The 15,944-nt window shown below is 39.3% G+C and overlaps 1 protein-coding gene across 4 annotated transcripts in view; it reads left to right on the top strand.

Annotated features, from left to right (window-relative positions):
• dlgap4b (discs, large (Drosophila) homolog-associated protein 4b) overlaps positions 1-15,944 on the top strand; it is a 103,202-nt gene extending 87,258 nt beyond the window's left edge. For all 4 annotated transcript variants that reach the window (XM_046846336.1, XM_046846330.1, XM_046846352.1 and 1 more), the window contains 6 exons: positions 6,746-7,107; positions 7,402-7,496; positions 9,659-10,173; positions 10,933-11,024; positions 12,989-13,144; positions 14,159-15,944. In XM_046846336.1, coding sequence (XP_046702292.1) covers positions 6,746-7,107; positions 7,402-7,496; positions 9,659-10,173; positions 10,933-11,024; positions 12,989-13,144; positions 14,159-14,377 — 1,439 coding nt within the window. In that variant the 3' untranslated portion in view covers positions 14,378-15,944. The remainder of the gene's footprint in view (positions 1-6,745; positions 7,108-7,401; positions 7,497-9,658; positions 10,174-10,932; positions 11,025-12,988; positions 13,145-14,158) is intronic.

Raw genomic sequence — 15,944 nt, 5'->3', positions numbered from 1 at the left:
AATATGTTCTTTCATAAAAACAAAGTGCATTCAGAACAAGTGCAACTGTTTAAAGATACAACAATACAACACTATCACTGGGAAACATCCTGCCTTTTTAAAAACGTTCGCCACAGACGGAGTGCGCATGCTCGGAGGGGTTTTGCTTTTCTGTGCCGCGTTCTTCTCATATTCAGCATAGCGATCGGGATGTTTGGATTTCAGGTGATAAATTAAACCCGACGTGGAGAAAGTCTTTGCAGACGAAATTTCGGCATTACATGTTTTGCAAATCGCTATCCGTGGGTCTTTCTCAGATATACTGAAATACGTCCACACCGCAGACATGTTGTTTTAGACATGCACGTGCGGGCCGCGGTTTCTGTTTGCGTCATCACAACAAACTGTTTCGGCCGTGTTTTTTCGGTGATCAAAGTCTTTAGGACGAAAACCGAAAATGCACTTCTGGGCCATTTATGTCGAAAATTTTCGGTGGCGAATATTCGGTGCATCCTTATATATATATATATATATATATATATATATATATATATATATATATATATATATATATATATATATATATATATATATATATATATATATAATATTGCAAACAGTAATCCCCGTTTATCGCGGACAGTTTTGGAATGTAACCACCGTGATAAATGGGGTATTAGTGTATACATATATATTAAAAATAGATATAAATATGATTGGTGTTTAGCATCCTAAATCTCAAACAAAAATCCAGTCAGAGACTGTCGTTGTTGTGTTTTTCCATATTTATTAAAATTGTATAATAAGGGAAACATACCAAAAATACTCAAAATTAATAATGTACAAAAATAAGTGCAGGATACAAAATATTTATTTAATGGTCTTTATTCCGCTTTACTGATTCAGCCTGCCAGCATTCTGTCCGACAAAATACACCAAATGTGTAAACTGAACAATGAAGACTGCACCTGAACTCTTTTGAATACAGCAGAATGTTGTCCATACTGTCATGTATGGACTACTTCCCTCTTTCTTTTCTGAGTTCATGGGTAGTGCCCCAGTCCTGACCCTTATAATGAACATTGTCTCGAGTCACACCCAAGCACACAAGTCTTCCTAATATTTCACTGTTGAATGTAAGATTGCTGCCCAGGAACCGGCTTGTCACTTATCTCAGTTTATGAAGACAGAGAATGTTTGTTAATGTGTTTGAGGAATTTATTTTAAATGTCTCCTGTCATTACTGTCATCTTAAATGTAGAAAACAACCAGAACCAGTCAGGTTGCAGTATCAGCTTTAGACTTTCTCTTTTTATTCTATCAAGCATGGAAAAAAAGCTTCATTCAAATGTAAAAAAAATGTAAAGTAATGAGATATTTAAAGTGTTTGTGGCACACCTGTAGCGTTCAGGAAGGGTGTGTTTGGTTGACTTGAATAAGCACTGTTTGTGTTTGGGTAGGGCACTGCCTAAAGCGTTTGATTATTTTTCAGCCAACTCGGGGATTCATGCGTAAGCGTTGCGGACTGTTCATGTATGCGCTGAACACAGCAAATGCTGACACTGCAAAGAACGAGATAATGTATCTGCGTGCTTCATAACTACAGCTGAACTCCCGAAACTAAATATAGTCCACCATCACAGATGAGTGAGGAATTAAACATAACTGGGCGAGAACGAGTCGAGACGAGAACGTCAAGAAGCTTTTTATTGTCGTTACACAGTGAAAACGAGACCCCCAGAACCCTGGCGCTACATTTAAACATCAAGCTACATAACTGAACACGGAGTTAACTAAAATGTTCACCACATAAAGTGCATCGAGTGCAACCTTGTGCAAACAAACAACACAAAATAGCGCCGACCAGTAAACCAACTGTATACTCTGAATCTACAGTACTGTCAAAAGAGGACTATAAAGGACTATGAACAAAAGAGTATATGTAAACATAAACACAATGCAGTGCAAAAACAGCAGTAGCAACAGTCGAGAGGTGCAAAACAACGCATGTAAACAGTATAATATGATTAAATATAAATAATAAATGGTGGTACATTGGATTGACATGAGTACTGAGTGTGTGTTGAGTTCAGGTTGTACAGTTCAGTAACACACAGTTGAGTGATTGTGTGTGAGTTTCAGTTCAGTTCTGTGTGTTGAGGAGCCTGATGGCTTGAGGGGAAAAACTGTTGCACAGTCTGGATGTTAGGCCTGAATGCTTCAGACCCTCTTCCCTGATGGCAGGAGGGTGAGGAGTGTGTGTGAGGGGTGTGTGTGGTCGTCCACAATGCTTTTGGCTTTGCGCATTCAGCGTGTGGTGTAAATGTCCATGATGGAGGGGAGAGAGACTCCGATGATCTTCTCAGCCTTCCTCACTATCCTTTGTAGGGTCTTGCGATCCAAGACGGTGCAGTTCCCAATCCAGGCAGTGATGCAGCTGCTCAGGATGCTCTCAATGGTCCCTCTGTAGAACATGGACAGGATGGGGCGAGGGAAATTAGCTTTTCTCAGCCTTCTCAGGAAGTAGAGACGCTGTTGGGCTTTCTTGGTGATGGAGCTGGTGTTAAGTGACCAGGTAAAGTTATCCGGCAGATGAACAAAGAATTTGATGTTTCTGACGATCTCCACAGAGGATCCATCGATGATCAGTGGAAAATGGACACTCTGTGTTCTCCTGAAGTCAACAACCATCTCTTTGGTTGTACCACAGCAATCTCCCAACTGTTGCAATAATTGTTTATGAAAGCATGACACATCATGATTTTAATGTTATCTAGTTGTGCCTACTTGTTATTATTATTCTATTACAAGTTCCTTCTCTTAAAATTACATGAATTAGACATGCAAAAAAAACACAGATTGTTATGTTAAAGGGAAAGCCTTAGGCATACACTCCACTGTTCTTAAGACTGTCCTATGGTGGAACACGTATAACCTTTAAAAAAATAAAACTGATTCTCGAGACTACGGCTGCAGCTATCGATTATTTTAGTAATCGAGTATTCCTCCGATTATTCCATTGATTAATCGAGTAAAAAGACTGGTCTCTTAATATGAACGTCATTTGTTTCCTTTTTTAGAAAAATGTACATTTATTGCTTACATACAAAAATATCTGTAAAAAAAAAAATCAATTTAGTGCATTTAATTGCCGTATTACATCAAAATACAAATAATAATAAAAAAAATTATATTTTAATTGAAAATTTTATTTCAAATTATTTTTAAAAAAACACTCTTCTAAGTTTTCTTTGTTTTAGTTTGAAATGTTTCCAAACTTTGCCAACTTTGTCGTTTTTTGTTGGCCTAAATCATCATTTCCCTCTCCCTGTTCCTCAATTTTTTTAATTCTGCAGCATCTTCTGTGTTGCCTATCCAGAGGTCTCCAGAGTTTAAAGGGGAGTGCATCAGATTTTTTTCAAGTTACTTGAAAAATCGTTTCAGCCCTACTCAAGACTCCTTTTATTATGAAAAAATAACATCTCCAAGTTAGAAACTTCACCAAATAAATGATTATTCATATTGCTTCATTGTGTCTATTATTTTTATCAGCAGGTTTTGAATATGTGGAGCTTCCACTATACAAGTCCCTGTGTGGGAGATGTTACTATAGAAACAGTATCATAACAGCACGAGTGCTTGAATATAAACTTTGTTACTACCAGAACTATATTCAGAGCAGTGCTCTTATAGAAAATGAATCCACACCACCTTATTTGAGACTTCATCAGCTTGTGAGCTAATGAATATTAATCGCCACCTTTCGACCAATGAAAACCCAGGATTCCATCATCAAAATTGAGGTCAAACTAGTTGGACCACTCCGCATTGTAGCAATATGATGTGGTTCTTGATCAAAATCTTGAAGGGAATCAGTTAAGAAAAATCAGGAGCAAGAATCAGTTCCAAGTTCATTTATATTTTGTTATATTTTCCTCATATTTATTTATATTCATGTTCAGTCTCATCACTTGAACCTGGAGGTACACTGACGTTTTGCACTTTGTTGCGTATGTCTTCATTGGTGAACTCCAGTTAAGGAAAGTTCTGACTCAGGACACGTTCATGTATCAACTTGCACAATCCATTAAGAGGCTATTACAAAGCCAGGAGGGACTATCCAACTATCCAGCCTAGTCTGAGGCCGAGTCACTCAGCAACGGCAAAGGAATCATCGCTCATATGACGTGATTCATAAGCCGTAAGCAGTCTCCAGTCAAGGGAGTGATGGCCAGCAGTGTTGACTCAGCTGACTCAGATCTGCACCATATTTCTTTCTGTAGCCTGGAATTCCCCATTCACCAAGTGAGGAATTTATTTCAGCTTCAACCAATGGAAGAAAAATCTATTAGGATAGAAAACAGAAGTTAAAGTGCAGAGCATTAAAGAAGCCGATTAGTTGAACTGAGTCAGTGTGTTTATGATTGTCTGGTCTTATTCTGAGAGCAGGGTATGTTTTCCGTAAGCTCGGCATTATAAAAAAGCAGTCTGTTTCTGGTGAGCGGTGTGTGTTATTTGAAACACAGCAGCTCTTTCATTTCAGTCAGATTAAACCAATGTAGCCACAGATTCTTCTTCTTGGCTGACATAAGCGGAATCTGATTTGGTCGTCTTCTTGTGTTGCTCATTCTCCTTAAGCTTTGATGAGATGCTTCTTTTCTCACCAAGTTTGTAAACAGTGATCATTTGAGTTATCGTGGCCATCCTGTCCGCTCGAACCAGTCCGATTATTTTCTTTTCAATTCTTAAATTAAATAGCAACCCACATTGGATGTGTTGTTTTTCACACCATCCTGTGTGATAAATGATTAATGGTTAGTGTTAATGTGTTCCTAATGAAGCTAGCGTAATCTTGTTTAGTTACACTTTGAGCAACCAGGAAAGTTACTCACATTGAATGAGTTCACGTCTCTGGTTGCGACTATGGTTTCTGGAAGCATAAAGTCTTGAAATACACACCAAGAGCAACAATTAGCATGGTGCAAAGTTGACAGCAACTCTTTTGTCTTGCTGGTTTCCCTTAATCTCTCTCTCGCATGTTTGCACAGGACTTTAAATACCTGCTATTAGACAAAACAGGAACAGGATTTTTTTTTATGGCTCAGCCTGCTGCATGTTTCCTGTCATGTTTTACATTGTAAACATAGTTGGGATTTTAGGCCAACATTATTGTCTGATGATGAGATTTACACACACGATGCACAGCTGTAGGTCAGTATGGAATGTAGAGAACTATATATGAATGATATGACCAAAAAGCACACAGGAACATTTCTGTGAGCTTCGCTGCCTTCTTTTTAACAAATGTTCGCTGGATGGCTGCACTCATATTCACCAAAACTTGCCTCTGTTACCTCATGCTGAGACGACAAACATGCATGCAGCCTTGAATGCTTACACACACATCTTTGCACACACTCATAAATCCACTCCACTCCACTCCTCTCCACCCAAACACACATTCACATGTGCAGTCCCCCACCTACTGAGAGACAGGGCTGGAATAACAAGCGGTGCATCGGAAAAAGAGGGAGTAGGGCAGCATATTTGCGTCAGAGCGTAGAGTACGGTAAACACTGCTACTCTAAACGCGTGCAGTGAAATATGGGAATGGTTGTATGTGTGGGACATAAAAATCGACCCAAAAAACACTTTGTGTAAACCTTTTGTAAATAAATGTACATGTGTATTATACAGAGCAGGTTGTTCCCATATAAAGGAGTTCCATCATCACTAAAGCGCCGCTGCATCATAGACCGATTGCGGTCTACTTACTCAATGGTAAATGCCGAACACAATGCTTTTAGCCTTTTGTCTTTTTGTTTAGCCGTAAACAAGTCGCAGTGCACCCTCTGTTTTTTGTGTGCAATTATACATCAATAATATTGACCAAAAGATCAACAGTTAATCTTTAGATTCAATAAAATGAGACCTGAAACATAAGGAGAGTTAAAAAGCAACAGCACTCTGGTGAATTTAAATAAGAAAATAAGAGCCAGTCAAGACTTCCTTCATCCGCATCATTTCCTGGGTATTTACCCACATATATTCGAATGCTTTGGGGTGTGGGCTGAATGAGTCCTTTATTACAGACATTCCATGACCTTTCTCACACAGACGCACACAGAAAGATGGAGAGATAAACATTAGCTGTGCTCAGTGTTTTTTAGTTTGCGGAATCACATCCTAGCTAATTTCAACACACAGCCACTACACTATATGGACAAAAGTATTGGCACACCTGACGTTCCCAGCCACACGTGGTTCTTTGACAAAACGTATCGCAAAGCCAAAGGCACACCATCGTATAAGGAAGATAAAAATGTTCCCTTCACTTAAACTTAGACTCGAACCTGTTCCAGCAAGACTTTGCATGGGTTGGCGTGGAAGATCTTCTGCTGTAGAGCCTCCTCACCTACATCGGTACCTGATTTTACCAACACCTTCGTGTCCGATTGAGCACACATGTCTACAAGCACGCTCCAAAATCTAGTAAAACATCTTCCCAGAAGAGTGGAGGGAATTATAGCAAATTGCGACTAAATATTGAATGCAATGCTCAAAAGCACATACCATACTTGTGACCAGGTTTCCGCAAACTTTCGGCAATATAGTGTATATTCAAGATTACAAAAAGGTGCAATTCCAGTGAATTGGACCAAAATGGCCCCTTTGTATAGGCACAATAGCAAAACTGACATTAGCTAGGTTTTTGCTTGGTTTTGGGTGTAATGGTAATGTTTCCTTTTAACACTCTTCTGTGCAGTCTCAACATGTATAACAACGTGTAAGAAGATAGCTCCGCCCCCTGTCCCTCCCCGCAATTCCAACTCCAAGCCCTTTATCTCAGTCACAGTGCAGAGCAGCACCGAATCGGCGCAGGACGGTTACCTGGACAACCACGAGCGCAGGAGCCACACCAACGGCAGCTCGTCCGACAGCAGCCTGACAAAAGGGTCACGAAATCATCCGTCTGTGCTTGGACCTAGCGAGGTTCCAGCAGCTGTTGTGCTTGCATCCAACTCCTCTCGTGAGCTGCAGAATGAGCAGTTGAAGGCAGGAGGCACAACAGACGAGCCCAGGACGGACCACGTACCCCGTCGCAAACTTTCCTCTATTGGTATACAGGTGGGTGCACACGTCGGGTATGATTTATGTCTGATCTGGCTTTTTAAAAGATGCTGTAGACTGCGAGAAAGAGTTAGACGACTTAATCATGTACTAATATTGAGCACTGCACATCAAACTACACGTTTTTTTCTTCAGACTTGATTTGCGATCATAAACATCCAGTACAGAATATTTGTTATATATGTCATATGTATTTTCTACATGTATCTCTTTACACTATTATAATGTCTATGTGACCTTTGGAATCAAGGAATGTTGCTAAACCCTACACCCTGTGATTTAAAATCATAGGTGGACAGCATCCAGGAAATTCAGACCCGAGTCGAGACACCACCGCCATTGGCCAAATTCCAGTCAATTGGAGTGCAGGTGGAGGACGGCTGGACGTGAGTACTTCCTGCCTCGCTTTTTTTTTCTTTTCCACTTCCTGCAATCCTGTAACCTTATATTTTATTAATAAGTTTCAAGAGGAAGAAAAGTGCAGCTATTGTCCAAGATATTTTACCAGTATTGTCCCATAAATATGAATTTCTGAAAAGGTTTGTTCTCTATCGACTCGCTGTGCGCTTCTACATTGCTTATAAAGATAACACAGTTGTGAAAATAAAAGTACACCTCCGAATTATATGAATTTACGATTTACATATCAGGATGTAATAAACATCCATGTGATTCAGTAGCTTGTAGAAGCAGCTTTAGCAGTAATAACTTGAAGTATGCTTTTTCTGTAACATGTTAAAGACTCCACTCACTCTTCTTTCACCATTGATTCAGTTTATCGAAGTTTGCAGGCATTTGTTTATGTGCAGCTCTCTTATCGTCCTGAAATAGCATTTTAATCAGGTTGAGGTCAGGACTTTGACAAGGCCATTGCAACACCTTAATTCTGTTTATTTCAGCCATTCTGAAATAGATTTGCTGCTGTGCTTTGGATCAATGATCCAAGTTTACCTAATTCTAAGAGCTAAAAAGGACCAGTTGATTTTTGTTTTTGATTATATGAGGGAGAAAAGTATGTGAGGGTGCTACAGGATATGTATGAGGACGGTGTGACAGCAGTGAAGTGTGCAGTAGGAACGACAGACTGGTTCAAGGTGGAGGTTGGGCTGAAGAGTATCTGCAAAATATGGAAAGGGGAAGTTTATAGGACTGTGGTGAGACCTGAGATGTTGTATGGTTTAGAGACAGTGGCATTGAGTAAAAGACAGGAGGCGGAGCTGGAGGTAGCAGAGGTTTTTGTTGGGAGTAATGAGGATGGACAGGATTAGAAATGAGTTTATTTGAGAGACAGCGCATGTAGGACGTTTTGGAGACAAGGTGAGGGATGCGAGAGTAAGATGGTGTAGAGGAGGGACATGGGGTATATCAGTTAGAGAATGCTGAGGATGGAGCCACCAGGAAGGAGGAAAAGAGGAAGACCAAGGAGGAGGTTTATGGATGTGGTGAGGGAAGACATGCATGTAGTTGGTTTGAAAGAGGCAGATGTAGAGGACAGGTGGGTATGAAGACGGATGATCCGCTGTGGCGACCCCTAATGGGAGCAGCTGAAAGAAGAAAAATAAGATAAAATACAGTGGAATTTGACACACTTGTGACCTTGATAGTTCGCGACTTTTCATTTGGAACCGGACTAAGAGCAATCTTACGAAAATTCTGATCGTACGTGAGAAGTCGCGAGTAGCTCAATACCACGTGAAATGATCCGTCCTGGAAAGTTTTCCTGCAGCATGGCTATAGATTCTCGAGCGGCATGGCTGTTCGCCCCATCCTGTCGATACCACTGTCTATTCATGTGAGGACACGATCACGACCACTTCTGTATGAGTGCAGATAATGCTCAACTATGCAAACTTTTTGCTCTGCCAAGAAACCCATTCCCAACAACTTCCTTTTCACTACTTGGAACAAGTGCAGCTAGAGCTCTGTCCCACCGACAAACGCACATGCGCATTCGAGAGGCGCGAGTTATATGTATTGCCGCATATTGTGTGTGTGTGTGTGTGTGTTTTTATATATATGTGTGTTTTATATATATATATATGTGTGTGTGTGTGTGTGTGTGTGTGTGTGTGTGTGTGTGTGTGTGTGTGTGTGTGTGTGTGTGTGTGTGTGTGTGTGTATGTGTATGTGTATGTGTATATATATATATATATATATATATATATATATATATATATATATATATATATATATATATATATATGTATATATGTATGTATGTATGTATATGTATATATATATGTGTGTGTGTGTATATTTCACACTCCCACCAGAGACGACTCCTACTTCCGGTCTGCTGTAATAGTAGCTCACTAAATTCAGCACTTTTCAATCTGGTATTCAGAACAGTGTTTGCTGTTCTGTGCATAGGCTTTTACATACAGTATATCAGTTACAGATAAGAATCCAAGGACTTGCCTAAGGAGTTTTTCACTAAAGCTCTTTGTCTAGAACAGAACAATTTAAATGCAGTTTTAGTCTTTTTTTTTGGAAGGATATTCATATTGTCTAAATTTTTCATTGTTTCTCTCTTCCACACACTTTTTAGACTCAGCCGCTCCAGTAGTATGGCATCAAAGCAAGAAACTGACTCAGACACACAAGATCTCTCTCTTAATTCCGTCACCAGTGTTACATCCAACACCAACGCCTCAAGACCCACTGAGAAAAAAGTCATGGTGAACAGTGCCAGCCAAGCCGTGGATTTCCACGCTCAAGTTTCTCTCGACAATGGTAGCCACGACGATGATGTTGTGACAACCAGCGGCCCTTCTCGTCAGCTCCTGACTAATCGCTCAACAACAAGAAGCAGCTCTTCTTCGTTTTCAGAGAGTTTAGACCCCGCCCTGGACCCCTCCTCCTTGCCTCCGCCTGACCCCTGGCTGGAGAGCGGGAACGGGACCGGAAACGGAGGCCCCACGCACGTGTCGTCAGGTGGCATGTCTGCATGCCGGAGAGATGGACATTGGTTCCTGAAGCTGCTGCAGGCAGAGACCGCACGGATGGAGGGATGGTGCAAACAGATGGACGAGGAGACCAAAGAGCACCAGCTCTCAGAGGAGGGTAAGGGAGAAAATGATGTGTGTTTGTCTGTGCATCTGCTGACTACAAAGTGTGACTCAAAAATTATACTATTTAGTTTTTTAAATATATACACAAGTACCTGAAATTACTATTTATTAAAAAAAAAGTAAATGTATGGTGTGGTAGCCATAGACTGTAGCATAACGCAATCATTTTTCAGCCAGATTTAAATGTAGCGCCATCTGGTGGTTTTCAACTTGGCTAATTTTTCAACAGCTAAAGGCAAAAAAGGGTCAAATGTTCCACATTTCATTATGCAGCATTTCTGCCATTCAGGTTTATCTAAATTTTTTTTTTTTTTACCAAAAGCACTTCATTTGAGAAAGCTCAAGACTTATTTAAGTTCTAAAAAACTAAATTGGATGTGATCAGTTTTAAATATTGACTGATAAATTTGGTCGGTGGTGGTTTTGGATTACATTTTTGGTGTCAGTAGTGAATTGGGTGGTTGTTGTAATTAGATAATTGTAAGAGCAAATAAAAATAAATGAAAAACAAGGGACTAAAATGGAGGGTTGACTGTAAAAGTAGTGCCAATTGTGAAAAGATGAAACCTTTTCAATCAGCGCTGTTATTACAGAAAAGCCTTTATTCATATGGGACAAAATTGCATATATATTTTTTGCTTAGAATAAACAGATAATATTGCATGTGTACTGTTTGTGTTTATGGCAGGTGGTTTGTAAGGTGTGTGTGTTCAGCAAATTATTGATTGTGTGTGTGCGCGTGTGTGTGCAGTGCTGGGTAAGGTACGCAGTGCAGTGGGCAGTGCTCAGCTCCTCATGTCTCAAAAGTTTCAGCAGTTCAGAGGGCTATGTGAACAAAATTTGGTGAGTTTCTCTTTATTGTTCCTCACACACAAGTAAGCGATCGATCACAGAAAAAATGGATTATGGTTTTCATGCTATCTGCACATCACAGTCACTGACTATTGTTATATACATAGCTGAAGAATGTCACCCACTGCCATGAAGTAATCTTTTATAATCTCACACATCAGCTTATTAGATCAAAGTACAAACACTTGTAGACGTGTTGAAGTGATTTTAAAGCAAGTCTGTTATAAAGTTGAACATGAAGCTAAGAAGAAACAGGGTCAGAAGAGCCATGTCTACTTGCAGCCTAATGATCTGTAAAAACAGCTTGTACAATCAAACCATCACGCAACCCAACAAATAGAATAAAGACTGGTTTACCATCTGAGCTCAGGATATAATCAGGATATTATTACTAGTGGATAATATTGGAAAGAAAGCTGCTGAAGATATTTTCCAAGCTCTATTTTTTTTTTATAATTTTATTATTGGGCTGTTCATTCGTAGAATGTCCATACTTGATCGATCTCTTTTAATGTCTTTTGTTGTTTTTCCGTGTGCTCGTGTGGCATGTTTGATTTGAGGAAACAAATCTGTATGCAGCAGATTTGAAAAGCATCTGTCGGAGTGATATTACCAAAGTTTGAAAAAGATATTTCACGCCTCTATTTAATAAGGACACGTAGAGGACATTTTGCAGAGTCTAAAATGATGCAAAGCGTCCTGAAAATCAAGTGATGCAGCTGAACGTTTACCTGATATGCAGCCGTAACAGCAGCTTTTTGGTCCACCGCCAGAACTCTTGTTGAGAGATTCTCATTTTTTGGCAGTAATTTCGTCTCGTCGGCTGCATATAAATATGGTGTGGATGGCAGGTAAATATTTGTTTATTTATTTAAACGGAGATTTCCGACAGCGTACACAGGGATGCGTCTTTTAAACGGTTTGGAATTTTTTCAGCTTGTAAAAATATCTGCATATAAACATGGCCATCTTACAACATAGGGTTAAAAGTAAGAAACAAAAGACCTCAGGATGTTCCACCGTTGAGGTGGTGCAGTGTGGTCGAGTGCAAAGTAAAGTACTATTGCTGCCCTGAAATTGATTATTCAATAATAACAGCATTTATTTAAGTGTTTTTGTTCTTATTATACCTCAGAAGATTGCTAGTGATTACAACGTTCTTATTTATAAAGATTTACACATTTAATGTTAGGATGTTAATCTTTCTGCAATAAATTAGTTTGTGTCTGCACACGTTTTTATTTCACCTCCCTTAATATTAGGAAAAACCGAAAAGAATAAAAAATGCTACGTGTCATGTTAGAGAGGCGGCACAAAGTCTTGTGCTGAAGATATAAAGCTGTTTCAGATCGCTAACAGGGAAGCTAAATAAGCATCTGTGTGATTTGCCACCACTGCAATTACATTTATGGTACTTGGATGACAGTCATGGATTTGTACTCATAACCTTCTGATTAGTAGTTCAAAGTCTTTTACTTACTGAGATTCCATGCCACTACTGTCAGAGCTGTGCTGCTTTAGGAAGAAAAATATATCAAAAATGCCTGACCAATCAGAAGACAGAATTTTAGAGCGCGGAGGCATAAATACAAAACGATGGAATGCAGTGTGGTGGACAGCGTAATCAAGCCTCAATCAGCTCGGGTTACTGTCACTTTAGGTTTTCCTGTTAAATTTCACCTCCCAGAAGTAAATGGTGGCTCTGAATGAGCCCTGACTGACTGGTGTCACACACTTGGTTTTTGATCATTCTTGTGTTACACTGCCCCCTTGTGTCTATTTGGCAGCTTTCAAATTTCAAAAGCATTAATTCCTCCATCTTATCCTTTACCAATCATTTACAACTAGCAGCCAGTCCACCTTACAGGTGTGTTTATATTTGCTTGTTTTAAGTAATAATCCCAATTAAGCTGCTAATTGTTTTTTCTTTTTTTCTTTCTGGATTTTTTCTATAGAATGTGAATGCTAACCCAAGGCCCACAGCTCAGGACTTGGCAGGATTCTGGGATCTTCTGCAGCTCTCGATAGAAGACATTAGCCTCAAGTTTGATGAGCTTTACCACCTCAAATCTAATGACTGGAAACTGGATCGAGATTCTCCAGACAAACAGGTATAGGCTACTGTATGAATTTATGTAGCTATGCTGATTTGAAAGATGTTTTTTTTTCATAGTGAAGCGGTGGCATCATTACTTTAAAGTACGCTATATGGACAATTGTATTGGGACACCTGACCTTTCCTGCTTTATGAGGTGGTTCCTACAAACTGGTAACACAAAGCTGGAGGCACACACATTATACGTTCATTAGAACTTGCAAACCCAAACCTGTTCCAGCATGGCAATGCCCCTGTGCACAAAGCAAGCTCTATGGAGATATGGTATACATGGTTTGGAGAGAAAGAACTTGAGTGACCTGCTATAGAGCTCTGATCTCAAACCTACTAAAAACCTTTGGCTTGGAACAGTGGAACATTGGAACACTGACTGCACTACAGGCCTCCTTGCCCTACATCAGTACCTGACTTTACTAACACCCTTGTGGCTGATCAACACAAATTTCCACAAGCACACTACAAAATCTAGTGGAACAGCTTTCCAGAAGAATGGAGGGAATTATGAGCAAATTGGGATTAAAAGTGCAATGCAATGCTCAAAAAGCACATACCAAACTTAAGACCAGGTGTCCGAACTTTCCACAATATAGTGTCACTTGTAATTAGTCAAACTTTTGTATAGATCAACCCATTAATTAGGGTTAGGTATCTGTTTGTGAGTTTTCAGTTATGCTTGCACATCCATGTAGTAGAAAAATCATCATCATAAATGTTAATTATATATATATATATATATATATATATATATATATATATATATATATATATATATATATATATATATATAATAATGAATCTAAAATATATGTGTGTGTGTGTGTGTGTGTGTGTGTGTGTGTGTGTGTGTGTACGTGTTGAATAGCTCAGGGTTAGAATCTCATTTGAAATTGAATCAATTCTTCTGATTAAATATATTTTGCCATTCTGTTTGCATACCTACATGAATAATTCGATAACTGCCAAATGACTGTGCATGTAAACCCAGTTTCTGTGTACTTCTGCTCTCTAGAAAACTCAGAAACAGGCTCCACCTGTGCCAAAGAAACCTGGGAAGACCAAGGCGGTGTTGAACCGAGAGAAAAGCAGCGACACGGCAGATAAACAGAGGCAGGAAGCCCGCAAGAGACTGATGGCAGCCAAGAGAGCGCAGTCAGTCAAACAGAACTCGACCACCGAGAGCTCAGACAACATCGAGATCTACGTCCCCGAAGCCCAGACACGCCTCTGAGAAAAGAGAATTAAGGAGACAGGCCCACAGCTTATCCATATTGGGGGGTGGAGGGATGGGGGGTCTTGGGTAAAAGGAAAAAGAGAAGATGAAATTGAGAAGACATTTAGGCTTTTCTTATATCAGATGCAAAATGCTCTTTACTTTGGTGGTAGCCTAAAACCAGAAAAGGTTCATGTGGGAATTGTGGATCCACACAAAGAGCTTCTCTTTTCAGAGACTGCCAAGGAAAACCTCACAGACTTTTATTATTATTATTATTATTATTATTATTATTACTACTACTTATAATTATATCACCTAAAGTCTATATCAGACTGTTTTAAATGTTCTAATATCTTGGATAAGAGATTTAATCTACGTGGACTAAGGTAGCCACACTTGGAATTTTTTGCCTTTCCACCACTACATCCAGTAGAAAATCCACAGAAGTTTCCATACATGCTCGGTGGATGCCTTCGTGTCCGTGCCATCTCTGAAATATTTGTCTTCCTGTTTACTAATTTGGTCTCTTAAATTCAGCCTCTAGTACAAGCTATAGAAATCGGTTCTTGGCGCTAAACAGTGACCGACCTACAGAAGCCTGGTAGAATGGAACAGAATGTAGGGCACTTTCTTATATCACCCAGCTGGTGTTCAGTCCTTTCTCTCAGTAAGCTTTCATACCATTTATTGGGAGCTTGCCTTATGTAACTGTACACACGTACACACACACACACACACACACACACACACATACACTCGCACTCCATTTTAAAGGAGCAATAAGTAGAATCTCTTTTAAAATGTGATTTAAAAAAGCTTAAGGAAAATAAATATCAAATAATAATAGATGTAGGAGGTTTTGGAAAGATGAATGCCTGTTCTAATATCTTGATAAGCCATGTAATTATCAGAGATACTATTGCGTGGGACTGAATTAGAACAGATAAAATACCATTTACTGCCACTTTTAATGTTTTTTGGGGGCATTTTGTTCTAAAAAAATGAGAAGGCATGTTACAATCTAAATGCCTTTTGTATTGCAGTCGAAAGCGTCACTTTGCCATAATAAAGGCACAAGCTTGGTTCTTCAGACATGTAGCATTCACATTCTAGCTTGCACATAAAGCCTGATCACGTGTAAACTACACACAGCCAGTTTTAGTATCCTGTAGGGGGGGAAGAACTAGCTGCTTTTTAGATTTATTTTGTTTTGGATTTTTTTTTTTTACTGTATAGAAATATCTGATCATGAAAGTCAAGTAATGAATTTCTGAAACGCTGACTGTTTAAGTGGCGATTTTACCGAATCGAGTCCCTCTAACGCTGTATAAAACTTACACAATACATTTACAGAGTTAGAACAATCCTAAGGTAGACTATGGAGTGACAGCACCGCTTTGTGCTTATTCATGTCCTACTTCATGTAAACTGTCCTGACAGATTGAAGGCATTTTATCCTGCATTTCATAGTCTTATCTTTTTTGTTGTTTTTTTTACACTTTATTTACCTTGTTATCATTATTGAAGTCTCATTGAAACCCGTCTGTTTAAAGAAGAATCATTAAATGTTATTTTATATGCA

Source organism: Silurus meridionalis, chromosome 1, assembly GCF_014805685.1.
Source record: "Silurus meridionalis isolate SWU-2019-XX chromosome 1, ASM1480568v1, whole genome shotgun sequence".
Taxonomy (NCBI): Eukaryota; Metazoa; Chordata; class Actinopteri; order Siluriformes; family Siluridae; genus Silurus; species Silurus meridionalis.
The sequence above is the reverse complement of the archived record's forward strand: the minus strand, read 5'-3'. Positions and strand labels throughout refer to the sequence as shown.